General features: G+C 41.2%; 1 protein-coding gene across 1 annotated transcript in view; it reads left to right on the forward strand.

Annotated features, from left to right (window-relative positions):
- Positions 1–18,590, forward strand: part of LOC126302892 (uncharacterized) — a 223,198-nt gene that overhangs the window by 163,349 nt on the left and 41,259 nt on the right. The window contains exon 6 of the mRNA XM_049991748.1: positions 11,937–12,100. Coding sequence (XP_049847705.1) covers positions 11,937–12,100 — 164 coding nt within the window. The remainder of the gene's footprint in view (positions 1–11,936; positions 12,101–18,590) is intronic.

The raw sequence follows: 18,590 nt of genomic DNA on the forward strand, positions 1-18,590 counted from the left end.
CTCCACATATTACGCGTGAAAGGGTTCGAATCCTGGCCCTACACTAAAGCTTTCATGATGTATTATTAAGCTCTAGCATGAGAACACCTATCTGCTGGTGGGTAATAATTTTGATTTTTAATGTATTTTCATTCCTTTTCAACACTTACAATATCTGACGTTTTTGAGTCCCAGTAAGATACAGAACTGTTTGTGAAATCATAGTAAATTCAAGTATGATATTCCGAGCTGCTGGTGGAGAAAAATTCGGTACCTGACGTCTCTTTGTGTGCAGTCAACAACGATATGTGTGGGGCTCGATTCCCAGTCAGCACTGAACTCTTCGTCATATTATTACTACTTCAAACATGTTCACATGTCGCTGCTGGTGTAACTAATCCATTTTTAAAGTTATTTTTCTCTGGAGTTTAACAGGGGTAGGTATCAGGTTAGAACCTGGGAAAAAAATTAATGTTTCGTCTCGTCATTTCAGTTAAAACATCTAGCTACTGCGGAGAAAATCCGATATGTCACAGTTGATTGTGGTTCGATGACAATCCAGTTAGGTTCTGGGTTCGAATCCTTCTCCAACACAAAGCTTTACCTCACGGCATTTCAAGTTACTTGTGAAGACGCAATATTTAACATCTTTCGTAGTTCGTCAACAAGGACATGCTGGGTAGGAATTCGCGTCCGTTAGCAGTGTTTACGTTATGTAAGTTAAAGTTGATATTTGCTAACTGATACTGTCTAAAATCGAGGTATATCACTCTCTGTATGCCTAGTCAGGAATGGCTGTTAGTTTCCTTCAGCCAAGAAGTCTTTGCTTAGTTTCTATGACCTGGGTTTGCATCCATATGCAGAACGAGACGGCTCTTCGTGTCATTTGAAGTTCATACATATTCTCAACAAGCTGCTCGTGAATAACTTAAATTTTTAATGTCATTTTGTGTGAAATAATAATTACGGAATGTTATTTTGAAGAGGAAATCATGAATATGACGAACGTACTGCGTGTATTACCTATCTGACGTAATAATGAGAGTGGTAACATTGCATGTGCGTCATTTATTGTAATAAATGTGAGCTTACAAGCCCGAAGAACCGTCTTATCTGTGATAAGACGTTCCCTGATATTTGTAATACTTTGGTATTACTTTACATCTTGAGTTATTGCGATACAGGGCAGTGTTTTCTAGTGGTGACTTGATGGAACCATTTTCAATAGTCAAACGACTGTACCGAGGGGCGATTAGAGGACCTACTAGACAGCTGCACTATGCGGGTTGCATTCCAATCAGGCGAAATGCAATTCAGATCGTTCGGATACTTTTGAGCACGACTGTACATGTACATGTACATGGATACTATGCAGATCACACTTAAGTGCCTGGTGGAGGATTCATCGGACCACCTTCACAACAACTCGCGAAAAAAACGAATACCTATACCTTTCGGTGCTAGCTCCGATTACCTTTATTTAATTATGATGTATGATGATGGTTTCTCCCTAAGTGTTTCTGCGTTAGCAAAACATTTTCGTATTCGATGGAGAAAGTTGGTGACTGAAATTTCGTGAGATGATTCTGCCGCAACAAAAGCCGCCTTTTTGATGCCCATCACAAATTCTGTATCTTGTCAGTAACACTGTTTCCCCTATTTCTCGATAATACAGAATGTGCAGCCTTTCTTTGACCTTACAATATGTAGTCCATTAATCCTATTTGGTAAGGATCCCACACTGTGCAGCAGTACTGTAAAAGAGGGCAGATAAGCGTAGATCTTGAGTAGATCTGTTACATTTTCTAAGTTTCTAGCAATGAATCGCAGCCTTTGGTGTGCCTCCCCCACAACATTTTGTGTCTTCTTTCCAATTTAATTTGTTTGTAATCATATTTAATAGGTTTTAGTTGAATTTACGGGCTTTGGATTCGGCTGATTTGTCGTGTAACCGAAGTTTCATGGATTTCTTGTAGAACTCATCACAATGAGTTGACACTTTCAATTACTTAGAGCCATTGCCAATTTTCGCAATATACAGACATATTTTCTATATGCATTTGCATTTTTTAAATCTTTTGATGAGTTTACTAGCTGAGTTTACCATAGCATCATATGCAAAAAACCTAAGACGGCTCCTGAGATTGTCTCCTAAATTATTTATGTAGACCTGCAACAGTAGTGGGCCTATAACACTACATTGTGGGACACCAGAAATCACTTGTGTGTTACTCGAAGACTTTCCGTAAGTTACTACGAACCGTGACCTCTCTGATAGGAAATTGCGAATCCTATCACATAACTGCGACGATATTCCATAATCTCGCAATTTGACTACCAGCCGCTTGTGTGGTACAGTGTCAAAAACACTTCCACAAATCCAGAGATGCGGAATCAATCTGAAATCCTTCGCCAATAGCACTCAACACTTCGTGCAAGTAAAGACCTAGTTGTGTTTCACATGAACTATGGTTTCTAAATCCGTATTTACTGTGTGTCAATTGACCGTTTTCTTCGAGGTAATTCGTAGTTTTCGAACATAATATACGTTCCAAAATCCTGCTGGACATCGACGTTAATGATATAGGCCTTTAATTTATTGGATTACTCCTACTACCTTCCTTGAATATTGGTGTGACCTGTGCAACTTTCTAGTCTTTGGGTACGGATCTTTCGTCCAGTGAACGGTTGTATATAATTGTTAAGTATGGAGCCCCTGCATTAGCATACTCCGAAAGGAACCTAACTGTTATACGGTCTAGACCGGAAGACTTGCTGTTATTAAGTGATTTAAGTTGCTTCACTACTCCGAGGATATCTACCTCTAAATTACTGATGTTGAGAACTGTTCTTGACTCAAATGCAGGAATATCTACTTCGGCTTCGTTGTACCATGCAGAAATATTTTAAAGATTTATTTGGCAATGAAAGAGGAAACACAAATGTCGACAGACGGTATTCATTGTTTTGTACATTAGAAACACTTTGTGGTAAATTTGCAGGCCTGGAGCACGTGAAACAATTGATAGTGCGAATAGTAAACTTTCTGAAGTCATACGCACTTTTTCATTTTCATTTGCAACAGTTTTCAGTCTAACTCAGAAATGACTATGGAGACTATGGTACTGCAAAGTACGTACGTTAAGCCAAGGGTCATGCCAGGAACGATTTTTCTATTTAACAGTTTCTACAGTTTAATTTTTTGAAGGAAAAAGGCGTGCAGGAACAAAAATTAAAACCTATGGAATCGAATGCAGATTTCATATTTTAAGAGGACTTGACTGTCCATAGTAAGGCATTGCAAGGTAACTTTTTCCTAAACTGATGGGGATGCATTTAAAAAGGAAATCGCGTTTCTGGAAGGGACACATTCTGACACATGCGGTCCTGTTCCTTACTATCACTGGCGTTAAATAAAATGTGACGTTTGAAAAATACTTTCTGACCTAGGAAGAATTACAAGGGTAGTTTTATAAAGATTTTGAAATGTTTAAAAGTTTGTTTACATTACCGTTTAGTTACGTATTAATACAGGTTACGAAACATCAGTGTTCTTGTGCAAAGTTATTCTCCGCTTTTGCGTAAATTTTTCTGTGAATACATATCTAATAAATGTGGTGGCTGCCATAGAAACCTGGAGGGAGTGAAAAGACTGTAGGTTGTGGTTTCATTGAAATGAATATAGCGACGAGGAATTGGGGATAGATAATGAGGCTCCTCCATGGAAATGTAGGTTATGTAGAAAGGACAGAGAAATCGCTGAACAGGGGCAAAACATTTGTGCCCTTAAGGCTGAATTGGAATATGCGGTTTAGGAATTATGTAGGTTAAGGGAAGAAAACAGACGGGGGGTGGGAAAAGGTTCAACCAAAGGATGAAAAAGGGAAACTGTTGAAAAACCTTTAGAAATTCAATTAGTAAACCAATTTGGCTTGCTATCTGATGTAGTGAAGGAAGGTCCTTATCCAGATGTAGTTGAATGGAGGGTTGAAGCAGAACATTACCTTAAAGAAAAAAGACAGGTCGGGATCAAATTAGAATAGCAAAAAAAGAATACTGCTTCTAGGCAGCAGTCGTGGAAGGGTGTCGGCCAGGAGTTTCAGAAGGAATCAAGTGCTGTAGTGCTATCAAGTGGAGGAAATAAAAGTAAAAAATTATTTTCTTGAAAATCTATTTAAATATTTTGGTGGGTAACTTGGCAACAGAAACAGGGATTGATAGCACTTTTGTTATTACTCATGGCAATCATTAAATACCTGATTGCATTATTTGGAACAAGACCAGCAGATTAGTTTACTTGAGAATGGTACGAAGCAACAAAATCATTTTCGTGCTTTTTCGTGGTCACGATGCAGTCATACCCGGATCGACACTAAGGGACCAAAAGATTTATTGACTTTGGAATAAAAGCAACACTAAACAATTAAGAAATCATTGATTCAGAAGTGATAGGAAAACGATAATGTTCTTCCTGCCTCATGCTGCATTCGGTCCATCAGCGTGATGGTACTTTCTGGAGATAAACTGATACAAAATGATTAAAATTCATGTATCCAGGAGATGGAGTTACTTAAGGATAATATTTTAAAATAAGCACACTTATTTCTGACACACTTTTTTTAATGCTGCGTACCTTTTTATATTAAATTACAATGGATGGCGCATATGAACAAATGCTTTATACATAACAGTCAATATTCAATCTTAATGTCATCTTGATGATGTCTCTTTCTAATCAATTACATGAAACTACATGTTCTCTGATTGGAAAACAACAATTAAGACATTTACAGAGCATTTTTCACAAATTATAAAATACCGATTGCGGAACGTGGCAAGTCCGCGTCCACCTTTCATGGAATAGGTACAGTAAAAGGTGAAGCGCTCAAGACCTCATTTGTCTTGGGAACAAAAGAATTCCTTTATCATTAATCGATACTTGTTCGTAGAGATTTACAGCCACCGCGCAGGAGCAGCAAAGATAAAGAATAATAGATTCAGTTGCTGCTACGCGATGGTTCATTTCTCTTACATTACAATTGTTCGATGACTTCAGGCCATCAGCCGTTTACTATTGAGCGTATATTAATGTTTGTGAGGTGAAAATTACTAATATTACAGTGCAGTGTACCACGTCACAAGATCAGTGCAACCAAGTGCTGGTCCTAGCCAGGTGTCTGAAAACTTAGGTGAGCAATGGAGGGACTTTGAGAAGGGAGATCAGGTAATTATAGTTGGTGGAGCAGGAAACAACCTAGGGTATGAATCTAAGGTGTACTATGCGGAGTGACCTGGATAAAATAGGAGCAGGAACTGGCCACACAAATGTCGTGTTTGTGGTGGCCTTTCACCGCCAGGATAGGCCGTGGGTAAAAACTGCTGTAAGGCATGTTAACACTGAGCTGAACGGGATGTTCCAGACACCGCCAAAACATCACATATGAGCTGTTCCTGGTGATACTATTGGTAGGTGAGGATATAGTACGCAAAACGGGGTATAGAACACCATAGACGAACTGGTGTGCTGTAAGGGTGCGACAGATGGCAACCAAAGAGGTCCTGCTGTGAAAACAAATGACACCCCTGAGCATCACTCCAGCTTGTCAGACCATAAGGCGGACAACAGTAAGGTTGGTATCCAACGACCATCTGGGTCGTCTCCAGACGTGACTTTGGCCAGGAATCTCATTGATTGGAAGGTCTCCAAATCTCTCCCCAACTGACAACGTTTGGAGCATACTGAGCATGGCCATCCAACCATCTTGAGATTTCCATGATCTAACCTGCCAGTTGGACTGAATTTCGAACGGTGTCCCTCAGGAGGACATTCAACAGCTCTGCCAATAAATGCAAAGCCGAATAACTGCTTGCAGAAGGACCAGAGGTGGACGAACGCGTAATTGACTTTGCTCAGTTTGTGAGGCTTTTTCTCTCGAATAAAAGTCCAGTTTTTCTGAAACTGTATTCATATGTTTGCCTGCTTCTGCACATCACGCCCACCGATTTTTGTCACTTTCCGATAATTCCTTTATGATGCGTCATTTACATTTCTTTTTTTTTGTCATAGAATGAATTAAGTCTAAAGACAAGTGTTATCGATTTAAATATTCTTTCACATTTGCTCTTTTTCAATAGGACAACAAACTCTTAGAAAAAGCTGGTAGTGTGATAATGGGAAACATACTCAGCACAGTTACGACGGAGTTTTATATGTAAAACTGAAAGGAACAGCTCATTAGCCTACCAAGAAAAATGACTATCGTTGATTTTGTTATATTGATGACACTCATACTTTATTAGATAGCCTTATGGACAAAGAGGACTCAGAATTTCTAAACTTGCCAAATGATGTTAGTTATAAGACAAAATCCAGTATAGAAAAAGAGAAAGAAGTTTAAACATTTTAGAATGTACAGCTACTTAGGAAATCGGCAGATGTTAGGCACAGAAGGTTTGCAAAAACCTCACTCACACGTGTGGATACATTCACAAAAATTTCAGTCACTGTCCCAAACTGAAAAGAGCAGTGATGAGAACATTGGTGGTTTCAATAATCTGTCACCACAGTAGTTCCAGAAACACAACGACCATTTAAACACTACTTTCAGAAGAAATGATTAATCTGAGAAGAGATAAATAGGGCAATATCTCCTAAAAGGTATGGAGCTACTCATGAAGATTTACCAAAGATTTACTCCCATTCGTAAAAGCAGTCACCGTTCACATGATCAGAGCACAAGGAATACATAGTATTGATGCAGTGTTTATACCAGCAACAAAAAAGCTTGAATGTTTTGAACACTGTAAAGAATATACCGTGAGCACTTGCCACAGGAGGAGTATATAAAATGTCTTGCACACACGGACAAGCACACATGTGAACGTACAAACGGAAGTATTAATTTCTTGCGTAAGGAACAGAAAAGCAATTGTCATCTATGAAATAGAAATAAATCAGCAGTTGACAAATATCAAATAGGACCAGGGAAACTAAAGATTCGTCTCTGCGATGCAGATCCAATATTACAGTACTTGAAATTACAGAGAGGACATATAAATTCCAAAGCACGGAAGCAACTTTAACGGAAAGAAGAATGACTGAAATTAGACGAGTTGCTGGCCTTAGTGCTGAATACAGAGACCAGCGCCAAGTGTTCCCCTGCACAAGCTCGACAACACACGTGACTTTGCGCTCTTAAGCAGCCCTCTGATGACATCACAGCCCAACTGTTGCGTGGATGCGTACAAACAGTTCAGCTTGTTGAGTTTATAGAAGTTTCAAACTGCTGCCTGAGTCATTATAGCCTCTGAACATATCTCCAGCATTTGGAGACGAAGCGTTAGAGACCTTTCCTACTTTTTTTTTTTTTTGAGTTATCAGTCTTCTGATTGGTTTGATGCGGTCCACCACGAATCCCTCTCCTATGCCTACCTCTTCATCTCAGAGTAGCACTTGAGACCTACGTTCTCAATTATTTGCTGGAGATATTCTCCAATCTAGTAACATGTCCTAACAGATGTTCTATCGTCGTGTCCCTTCTCCTTGTCAGTGTTTCCCACATATTCCTTTCCTCTTCGATTCTGTGCAGAACCTCCTCATTCCTTACTTTCTAAGTTCACCTAATTTTCAGCATTCGTCTGTAACCCATCATTTTAAATGCTTCGATTCTCTTCTCTTCCGGTTTTCCCACAGTTCATGTTTCGCTACCATTAAATGCTCTGCTCCAGACGAACATTCCCAGAAAATTCTTCCTCACATTAAGGGCTATGTTTCATACTAGTAGACTTGATCAGGAGTGCCCTTCCTGCCAGTGCTAATCACCTTTTGATGTTCTCTTTGCTTTATCTGTCATTAGTTATTAGCCATCAAGGTAGTAGAATTCGTTAATTTCATGTACTTCGTGACACTTAATCCTAATGTTATGTTTCTCTCTGTTCTCATTTCTGCTACGTCCTTCCGTCTTTCTTCCATTTACTGTCAATCCATATTCTGTACCCATTAGGTTGTCCATTCCATTCAGCCCATCATGTAATTCTTCTTCGCTCTCACTCAGGATACCAATGTCATCAGCGAATCGTATCATCTTGAATTTTAATCCCACTCCTGAACCTTTCTTCTATTTCCATCATTGCCCCTTCGATGTACATATTGAAAGTAGGGGTGAAAGACTACATCCCTGCATTACATCCTTTTTAATCTGACCTCTTATTCTTGATCGTCCACTCTTTTTATTCCCTCTTGGCCCTTGTACATTTTGTGTATTATCCATCTCTCCGTATAGCTTACCCTTGTTTGTCTCAGAATTTCGAAAACCTTGCACTATTTTACGTTGCTGAACGCCTTTTCCAGGTCAACAAATCCTATACATGTGACTTTATTGTCCCTTAGTCTTGCTTCTATCACCAACAGCAATGTCAGAAATGCCGCTATGGTGCATTTACTTTTCCTAATGCCAAATTGATAGTCATCTAACACATCCTCAATTTTCTTTACCATTCTTCTGTAGATTATTTTTGTCAGAAATTTGGATGCATGAGCTGTTAAGCACACTGGTCGATAATTGTGTACTCTTGCAGTCTTAGGATTTATGTGGATTGTATTTTTCCGAAAGCCAGATGGTATGTCGACAGATTCATACATACTACGCACCAACGTGAATAGTTGCTTTGTTGCCAGTTCCCCCAACGATTTTAGAAATCCTGATTGAAAGTTATCTATCCCTTCTGCCGTATTTGATCTTAAGTCCTCCAAAGGTGTTTCAAATTCTGATTCTATTCCTGGATCTCCCATCTCTTCTAAATGGACTCTTTTTTCTTCTTCTATCACATAAGACAAATCTTCCCTCCTCATAGAGGTGTTCAAGGTTGTCTTTCCAAATATCCACTTCCTCCTCTGTATTTAACAGTGAAATTCCAGCTGCACTCTTAATGTTGCAGCCCTTGCTAATAATTTCACTCAAGGTTGCTTTGACTTTCTTACATGCTGACTCAATCCTTCCAACAATCATTTCTTTTTAGATTTCTTCTCATTGTTTAGGCAGCCATTTCGTCTTTGCTTCCCTACACATCCTGTCTATTTCATCACTCAGTGACTTGTATTTCTTTATTCCTGAATTTCCCTGAACATTAAGAAATACTTCAGTTTCTTCGCAGTTACTTTCTTTGTACCTATGTTTTTCTTTCCAACTTCTGTGATTGTCCTTTTCAGAGATATCCATTCCTCTTCAACTGTACTGCCTACTAGACTATTACTTATTGCTATATCCATAACCTCACAGATCTTCAGGAGTATCTCGTCATTCCTTAGTTCTTCTACATCTGACATCTTTAGGTATCGATTCTTCCAGACTAATCTCTTAAACTTCAAACTACTCTTTTCATTACTACATTGTGATCTGAGTCTATATCTGCTCTTGGGTATGCCTTACAATCCAGTATATGATTTCGGAGTCTCTCCCTGATCGTCATGTAATCTAAGTGTACTCCCCCCAAATCACCCAGCCATTTCCAATTATACATCCTCCTCTTGTTATTAAGAGTATTCGAAATTACTAGCATAATTGAGGTAGTCTTTCTCCTCTCTCATTCCTTTTCCCAAGCTCATATTTACCACTAACCATTTCTTCCACTCCTTCCCCTACAACTACATTCCAGTCCCCTGTGACTATTAGAGTTTCATATACCTTTACGTACTGTATTACCCTTTCAATATATTCATTTACTTTCTCTATCTCTTCATCTTCAGCTTCCAACATCGGTATGTAGATCTGATCTATCGTTGTCGGTGTCGGTTTTTTTATTGATTGTGATAAGCATAACTCTATCAGTGAACTGTTCACTCTAACACACTTCCCAATCATAATGAATCCTACTCCCGATATACTATTTTCTGCTACTGATGATATTACCATATACTCATCTAACCTGAAATTCTGGTTTTCCTTCCATTTCACTTCACTGACCCCTTCTATATAGAAATTGAGCATTTGAATTTCCCATTTCAGATTTTCTAGCTGCCCTACCACATTCAATCTTCTGACATTCCACACCCCGACATGAAGAACATTATCCTCTTGTTCATTATTCAATCGTTTTCTAAAGGTCACCTACATCTTGCCAGTCCGCTCCCAGAAATTTGAATGGTGGACTATTCTGGAAACTTTTCCCAATGGAGAGATGATCATGGCACCTTTTCAGTTACAGGCCACGTGCCCTGTGGATACACGTTATGTGTATTTGATGCATTGTTTGACATTGTCTTCTGCATCCTCATGCCATTGATCATTGTTGATTGATCCGCCTGTTAGCTGCTCTTTCCCACCCCAAGGGCGAGAGAGGGTGATTCTTATGATACACGTTTTCGGCCACCAGTGCTTATTATTAATGAAAATTAAACACTGGCGGGTTGCGAACCCAGGAATGAGGACTTTTGGATTTCTGATCAAAGACGCTACCCCTAGAGCAGGTACACCAGTGTCGGATACCCATCCACCATAGCTGCCCAAAATATTATCGATCAATTCCCTGGCTGAACCCATGGAGTGAGACCTGCACCAGTAGCAGTTCACCTACACAGTCTTGTATGACGATCCCCAGGTGTCATTCGAAACCTGTACTCGCTGGTGAACAGAAGCCACTCCACTGGCCCAGGTTCCGTTCCACTTGACGCTTCAGCCAATCTCTTTGCACTCCAAGGTCCTAGGTAGTTGTTTTACTGTTGTTCATAGCGACTCCTAAGGATCCTATTAATCGAGTGAAAATGACTACTTAATGATTGTGTCGACAAGCCTCCAAGTTGACACCAAGTGGAGTGAGTACTTTTACAAATACAGACTCCAGCAAACCAGAAGTGAAACAGAGCTCATATGTGCCCCTCAATGGGAATAAAATTCCCTGCAGCTACCTCCTTAGTTACCTAGGTGTCTTCCTCTGCCTGTCACCGTCATTTATGCAGAACTGCGAAAACCTGTGAAAGTCGTTTGGTCCTATTCTATATCAACTGTACCACATTTCTGGAAACAAGTGGGGAGGAAATGCAGACGAACAAAACAATGGTGCAATTTATCTTGGATATTGAGCTGCTGCATATTGTGCTAAAGCGTGGGAGAACATCGCTCAAACAATTAAGACAGAAAGGGCGATGTTGACTATTTATGGCATGACTACAACAGGTCCCACTCAGTGGTTGCTTCCTAAGACAGAGTACAATAAGAATTCAGTCCTAAATATCGGAGTCCACCAACTGAATAAGGTTGTGCAGTATGGTGTCTGTTGTCAGGAAAGCTCAAGATTAAACCTCATCCCAAAGGCGCAAGGAAGACATGACTATGTCTTGAAAACTGGGTTTAATAGTGGAAGTGCTACCTGTGACTATGGTGCCAAGAGGAAGACAGTGAGAAATGTTTTGGGGGAGTGCCCACTCCACGTCTTTAAAGGGGGTTTGTCGTTCTTGGTTCAAATGGTTCAAATGGCTCTGAGCACTATGGGACTTAACATCTTGGGTCATCAGTCCTCTAGAACTTAGAACTACTTAAACCTAACTAACCTAAGCACATCACACACATCCATGCTCGAGGCAGGATTCGAACCTGCGACTGTGGCAGTCACGCGGTTCCAGACTGGAGCACCTAGAACAGCATGGCCACCGCGGCCGGCCTGTCGTGCTTGTCCAGTCATAATTCTGGCTGCATATTTGTATGTGTATGCTTGTATTTCATCAGAAACGATCAGTTCACCAGAATATGTTATTAGACTCGCATACCAGTCACAAGATACACCAGAATACCTGTCTAACTCCTTGATTCATCTCTAATGGCCTGGCGACCTCTATCACTGGGAAACATAAAAGCTGGAGAAGGGTCACGTTGAGTTTAGTTTTCACTATTCTATTGAATAAAACATAGTCAAGTTTCAGAATATCATTTGTTACATCAGCTGACTCCATTTTATTTTGAAAGGTTGAACAACATGGAATGGAACATGACAACGCTGCAAACAGATGATCTGAAGCATATCCTGTGTCAGTCACTCCAAGCTGTGCGGCGCATCACAAGAGCCACGGTCGGCAGGATGAGATGTGAGAGCTGGCGTCTACCTGACTCTGAGTGGATGTATAAAACTGGTGAGTATCTTATTTGGAAGTGTGTTATTGTTAAATAAAGCGTAATGAGCTCATTCAGGTAGTCTATAATGTTGACAGTATGCAGTTATGACCCTCTGAACACATAACATTTTAACGCATGTGTATCACTTGTTTCTCACTCACTCCAGCCCACTGTGGCCACCCAGTTATGGAGTGTTAGTGTGGCACCTGCAGTAGCAGTACACAATGACGGGCAAATTGCAACATTTAAACGTCAAAGCTCTAGTGAGTTGTGACCTGTTGGCATCGTTACATGTGGCTATTCGACTAACTCTTACACGAGGCAAACGAAGGCTTCTGAGTGTTTCTTTCCGCTATTATTTGTACCTTGAGGTATAGTTGGAGCAATCATAGAGAAGACCCAGTAAATGGAGAGAAGAACAGTTGAGTGAAGTTAGATTCTTCTTAATTCAGATGGCATTTGGTGTCAGGGTAATGTATTAAAACTCAACAATAACTTTCAAACGATTTTATGGTTTCCAACTACAGTGGCCCCTTTCCCCCCGGTCTGCATCACCCACCGGGTCCCACAATGCTGAGGGCGCCACCTCAGTGACCCAGTGCAATGCTCTGCTAATGTGTCGGCCTCGTACGGCAACAGTGATATGACGACTCAGGGCTGTGCCAGCAGCTGATTCAACAGCCTCCCTCATGCGCTGCCTCATCACTGCCCACTGACCAATGCAGGATGTCCCGCACCGTGTTTCGTCGCCAGCGTGATTTGGGTCATGTTTTGGGAGCCAAGATGACTTTCAGTGGTAGTGAGCCAAAGAGTGGCCTGCCGCTGGCTGACTGCGTGGCTACGGACCCTGCGTCAGCCTCAGAGGGTCGAACCAAAGACCTGCCATGGACTGGGATGCTGGGGCCCCACCTGCTGCTGCGTGTAGCCCGGTGGTGTGACATGCCCCGCCATCCAAGAGAGCTACCACACTTGAATTCTTTGTTAGTGAATTGGCACCTATTTACATGTGGCTGCGCGCCTCTGTTTTGCTAAACGTGCCGTTTTGCATCACGTCTCCTTCTGCCTGTGATTTGCGCCATGAAAAGCCGCTACATATACTCTTTCAGCAATTTGACGGCCCTGCGGCCTCTATTCTACTTCGCAACTGTTGGTATGCATTGCTCAATGCAATCTGGTCTGCACCTGGCTGTAACCTGTGCTCAGAATATTGCACAAAACTAACTTTCCCTATCCCAAACAGTTGTGCCTCTACATAATGAAAGAATGACAATGATAACGCTACCCTCTCACCTCATCAAACAACTTCATTGGTACATTGGGACAGAGACGTAAAATCACGAAGTGACTGATTAAGGGGCTTGCTTTGAAGATGTAATATTTTCAAAAACCATTCTGCCTCTGTCCATCACAGAGAAGGGTGTGTGTATGTTTTATATATAACTGCGGCGGAATGTTAATACTAGAATATTGCTAAACAGTGTCAGCCATATATGTGCATGGCATTGAGATACTATCTGCTCATATGGTTTAACTGTTTTTCATGTTGAATAATATGTGTTCTAGTTGTAGAAGAAAGTTTTTAAATGCATGGGACAGACGTGATAGGCTCCACTCACTGCTTCCCACACTTTCAACATGAAGTGGGTACGAGGGCTCTGAGTATCACTCTCCACCAACTCCCTGTACAGGACTCTGCACTCGTGCATTAGGCAGCTGCAGTAGGACGCAGCCAGTGACAGGCAACCTGCATGTGCAAAAGTTTAAAAGCTATGCATTCAAGAAATCTAAGATTAAATTATCATAATTATGATCATTTTTAAAGAGGGAGTGGGTGTTCGGTTTTTTAGGGTTGAGATATTGCAGGTCTACCTCTTTCTCCTTAAGACAGAAGGTAACGTTGGCTATGTTTACTTACAGGGTTACAAATAATAAACATGAAGGTTGAGGACAGATTTCAGTCGATGTCAGATAAGGAGAGATCATGCTAACACAGCAGTAGAGCACACCGCCTCTAGCCTTGACAAGGGCCTGAGTTCACCGACATAGAGCCTCCACAAGTTTCTCTAGCTGTGTCGTGCTCAGCTGACGTCACTCAGCAGATCCCGTAGAGCCGCCAGATCGCAGGGACTTTGAGACCGCCACTCTCCACACGCTGGTCGCAGACATTTCCTATGAGGCTGAGATCGGATCGTTTGGCGGGCATATGGGGACGTGGCAGGACGCCTGAGTGGTCGTAAAGCCAGGAGCGCGTCCACGCAGATCTGTGAACACGGCTGCTCTCTTGGGAGAGTCCACGGGATACTCAGCATAAAGCTGGGGCACAGGTCCGGAATTAAAAGACCACTATGTGATGTGACACGATTTAGACTGTACTTACAAAAGACGTCAGCACGAATGTCTGACTCGTGGCATTGTTCTTGTGGTAAAAGCGAGAATGCAGGAAGGTGCTGCCATTTTCTTCAGAACTTCTTAGAGTTTTGAGGCCATCTGGTGCTGCGATTCGCCCACTGACGCACATACGCTCCAGAGGGTACAGAGACCCACTACACGATGCCAACCCCAGCAGAACAGACAATATTAGTCGCAAGGAAAGGTAGAGCCGGTGGCCTTAGAAATAGTTTAAAGTGGATAACAAGCACTTTACATTTTCACGCTTTTATTTCACCTGATAAAATTAAGGCATTCGCCCACTCTCTTATATATAACCTGACATCTGAGTAACTCAACACTACAACATGCATTGTACACGAGCAGCACGCATTTCTCTTGATGGGACATGCACAACTGTTGATATCCGTCACCAGTGATAAAATCAATTACAGTTGTAAAATTTTGCAACTATAGCTGGTTTTATCATTGATGACAGAAATTAATGTAAATTCCATATGTTATAGTTTGTATCGGAATACACGTAATACAAAAATTGTAGCTTTGCATCTTTAAGTTGACATAGATGTAAAACACCGTAAAACATCGATTTTTGGAGCAACTGTTTCAAACTGTGGATGCATTACTCTTACATGTTTCTTCGCCTTTCTATTAACGAATTATATAATGATAAAAATATCAAAATTTTACGTGCTGCAATTTCATAACATTATGGCTGCAGTAGAAACAGTCACGGTCGCCTTTTAGCGAAGTGGAATACAGGGGAGTCCCTTTCTGTCTCTCTGTCTCTGCCGCTATTTTTTTTAACTTTCAACAGTCGCTAGTTATCGAAAACTCTTGCTTCCCCACAGCAGGTATGCTTAGAAAAGGATCGAGCCACAGGAAAGTATCAGCCTTAGGTTATGTCCAGGTCAGACAGAAATTCGACTGTGAGGCATACCCAGGGGCAGATATAACCTCAGATGTCCATTGAATAGCAATGAATTATGGACTGAAGATGAAGGGAATGGTCTGGAAGAATTTATATGGAAAGTAATGGCACACTGAAGTACAAGAAAATCATGTAATGCATCTGAATTTCACTTAAGCTGTAGATACAACGTTGATGAATACCATATAGTCAGGAATAGACACCTAAGAAAAGGCCATCACAGAAATTGGACAAACAAAGATAGATATAATTGTCAACCAAGAACTATACAAGTTGGCGTCTAGGCTACATGAGAATGACGGTACTCCGTTAGACTGAATACTGTAGACAAGAGCAGGTACTAGCGACGCCTATGACACAATTAGCATAACACCTAGTCTATGGAATTTGTCGACAGGAATAATACATTATGTGATCAAAAATATCCTGACATGTGGCTGAAAATGTCTACCAAGTTCGTGGCGCCCTCCATCGGTAATGCTGGAATTCAGTATGGTGTTGGCCCACTCTTAGCCTCTGTGACAGCTTCCATTCTTGCAGGCATACGTTCAGTCAGGTGCTGGAAAGTTTCTCGGGGAACAGCATCCTATTCTTCACGGAGTGCTGCGCTAAGGAAAGCTATCGACGTCGGTCGCTGAGGCCTGGCACGAAGTCGGCGTTCCAAAACATACCAAAGGTGTTCTGTAGGATTCAGGTCCTGCATTATGAAAGACGCAATCGCTATCCCCGAATTGCACTTCAACAGTGGGACACAATATGCTGCTTGAAAAATCAACGTAGGCCTGTGCTGTGATATTGCCTTGCGAAACAACAACGGTTGCAAGCCCCTTCCATGAAAAACACGACCACACCATAGCAAAACCGCCTCCGAATTTTACAATTGGTACTACACACGCTGGCAGATAATGTTCACTGGGCATTCGCCATACCTGTACCCCTCTATCGGATTGCCACATTGTTTACCGTTATTCGTCACTCCACACAACGTTTTTCCCTTGTTCATTCGTCCAATGTTTACGCTCCTTACACCAAGCGAGGCGTCGTTTTTCATTTACTGGCGTGATTTGTGGCCTATAAGCAGGGGCTCTGCCGTGAAATTCAAGTTTTTTCACCATCCGGCTATCATGGTACTTCCAGGGGATTATGAGGCACATTTGGAATTCCTGTGTGATGGTCTGGATAGATGTCTGCGTACAACACATTGAGACCCTCTTCAACTATCGGCCGTCACTGTCAGCCAACAGACGAAGTCGGCCTGTACGCTTTTGTGCTGTACGTGTCCACGTTTCCACTATCACATCGGAAACAGTGGGCCTACAGATGTTTAGGAGTGTGGAAATCTCGGATAGAGACGTATGACACAAGTGACACCCAATCACCTGACCACGTTTGAAGTCTGTGAGTACCGCAGAGCGCCCCATTTTGCCCTCTCACGATATCTAATGACTATTGAGGTGGCGTATATGGAGTACATGGCAACAGGTGGCAGCACAATGCCCCTAATATTAAAAAGTATGTTTTTGGGGACTTTTCATCACATAGTGTATATACTGAGTAATAGAAAAGAAAATAGTGTATATGACAGATGAGGATCATTTTGGCTGTCGGAAGGGTAACACTACAAGATAGCAGCACGCCTGACGATGTAATTGATGAGGGCAGCAAAACTAGAAAATAAAATGGACACATTCATAGGACCTGTCGACCTAGAAAAATCATCTGGAAACGTAAAATTGTGCAAAATGTTCAAAATACTGAGAAAAGTAAAATGCAGCGAAGGAGGAGTAATATACAGTAAGTACAAGAACCAAGAGGGAACAGTAAGAATGCAAGATGAAGAACAAAATGCTGTCCCATCTTCATACCAAAGCGTTCTGTATGTTCCATTCTTCAATGTTCTGTTGAGAACCTTATCATTTCTTGTCTTATCAGTCCATCTAATTTTTAACATTCTTCTGAAGCACCACATCTCAAATGCTTCGATTTTCTTCTGATCTGATTTTCCAAATGTCCTTGATTCACTTTCATACAATCCTGCCCTCCAAACTTACATGTTCAGTTATTTGTCCTCAAATAAAGACCGACATTTGATATTGGGTGATATAGTTTGGCAGGAATGTCCTCTTTGAAAATTCTTGTCTACTTTTTATGTCCTTTTTCATTTGTCCATTATAAGTCACATTGTGCTTAAGGTAGCAGAATTCTTTTAGTTCGTATGGACCTTTGTCTACAATTTTGATGTTGTTGATGTTGTGGTTTTCAGTCCTGAGACTAGTTCGATGCAGCTTTCCATGATACTCTATCCTGTGCAGGCTTCTTCATATCCCAGTACCTACTGCAGCCTACATCCTTCTGAATCTGCTTAGTGTATTCATCTCTTGGTGTCCCTCTACAATTTTTACCCTCCACGCTGCCCTCCAGTACTAAATTGGTGATCCCTTGACGTCTCAGAACATGTCCTACCAACCGATGCCTTCTTCTAGTCACGTTGTGCCACAAGCTCCTCATCTCCCCAATTCTATTCAATACCTCCTCATTAGTTATGTGATCTACTCATCTGATCTTCAGCATTCTTCTGTAGCACCACATTTCGAAAGCTTCTATTCTCTTCTTGTCTAAACTATTTATCGTCCACGTTTCACTTCCATACATGGATGGCTACACTACATACAGAAACGACTTCCTGACATTTAAAGCTAAACTCGATGTTAACAAATTTTTCTTCTTCAGAAACACTTTCTTTGCCATTGCCATTCTACATTTCATATCCTCTCTACTAGGACCATCATCAGTTATTTTGCTCCCCATATAGCAAAACTCCTCTAATACTTTAAGTGTCTCATTTCCTAATCTAATTCCCTCAGCATCACCCAACCTAATTCGAATACATTCCATTATCCTCATTTTGCTTTTGTTGATGTTCATCTTATACCCTCCTTTCAAGACACTGTCCATTCCATTCAGCTGCTCTTCCAAGTGCTTTGCTGTCTCTGACAGAATTACAATGTCATCGGTGAAAGTCAAAGTTTTTATTTGTTTTCCATGGATTTTAATACCTACCGAACTTTTATTTTGTTTCCTTTATTGCTTGCTCAATATACAGATTGAATAACATCGGGGATAGACTAGAGCCCTGTCCCACTCCCTTCCCTACCACTGCTTCCCTTTCATACCCCTCGACTCCTATA

This window comes from Schistocerca gregaria, unplaced genomic scaffold (assembly GCF_023897955.1).
Source record: "Schistocerca gregaria isolate iqSchGreg1 unplaced genomic scaffold, iqSchGreg1.2 ptg000180l, whole genome shotgun sequence".
Classification (NCBI taxonomy): domain Eukaryota; kingdom Metazoa; phylum Arthropoda; class Insecta; order Orthoptera; family Acrididae; genus Schistocerca; species Schistocerca gregaria.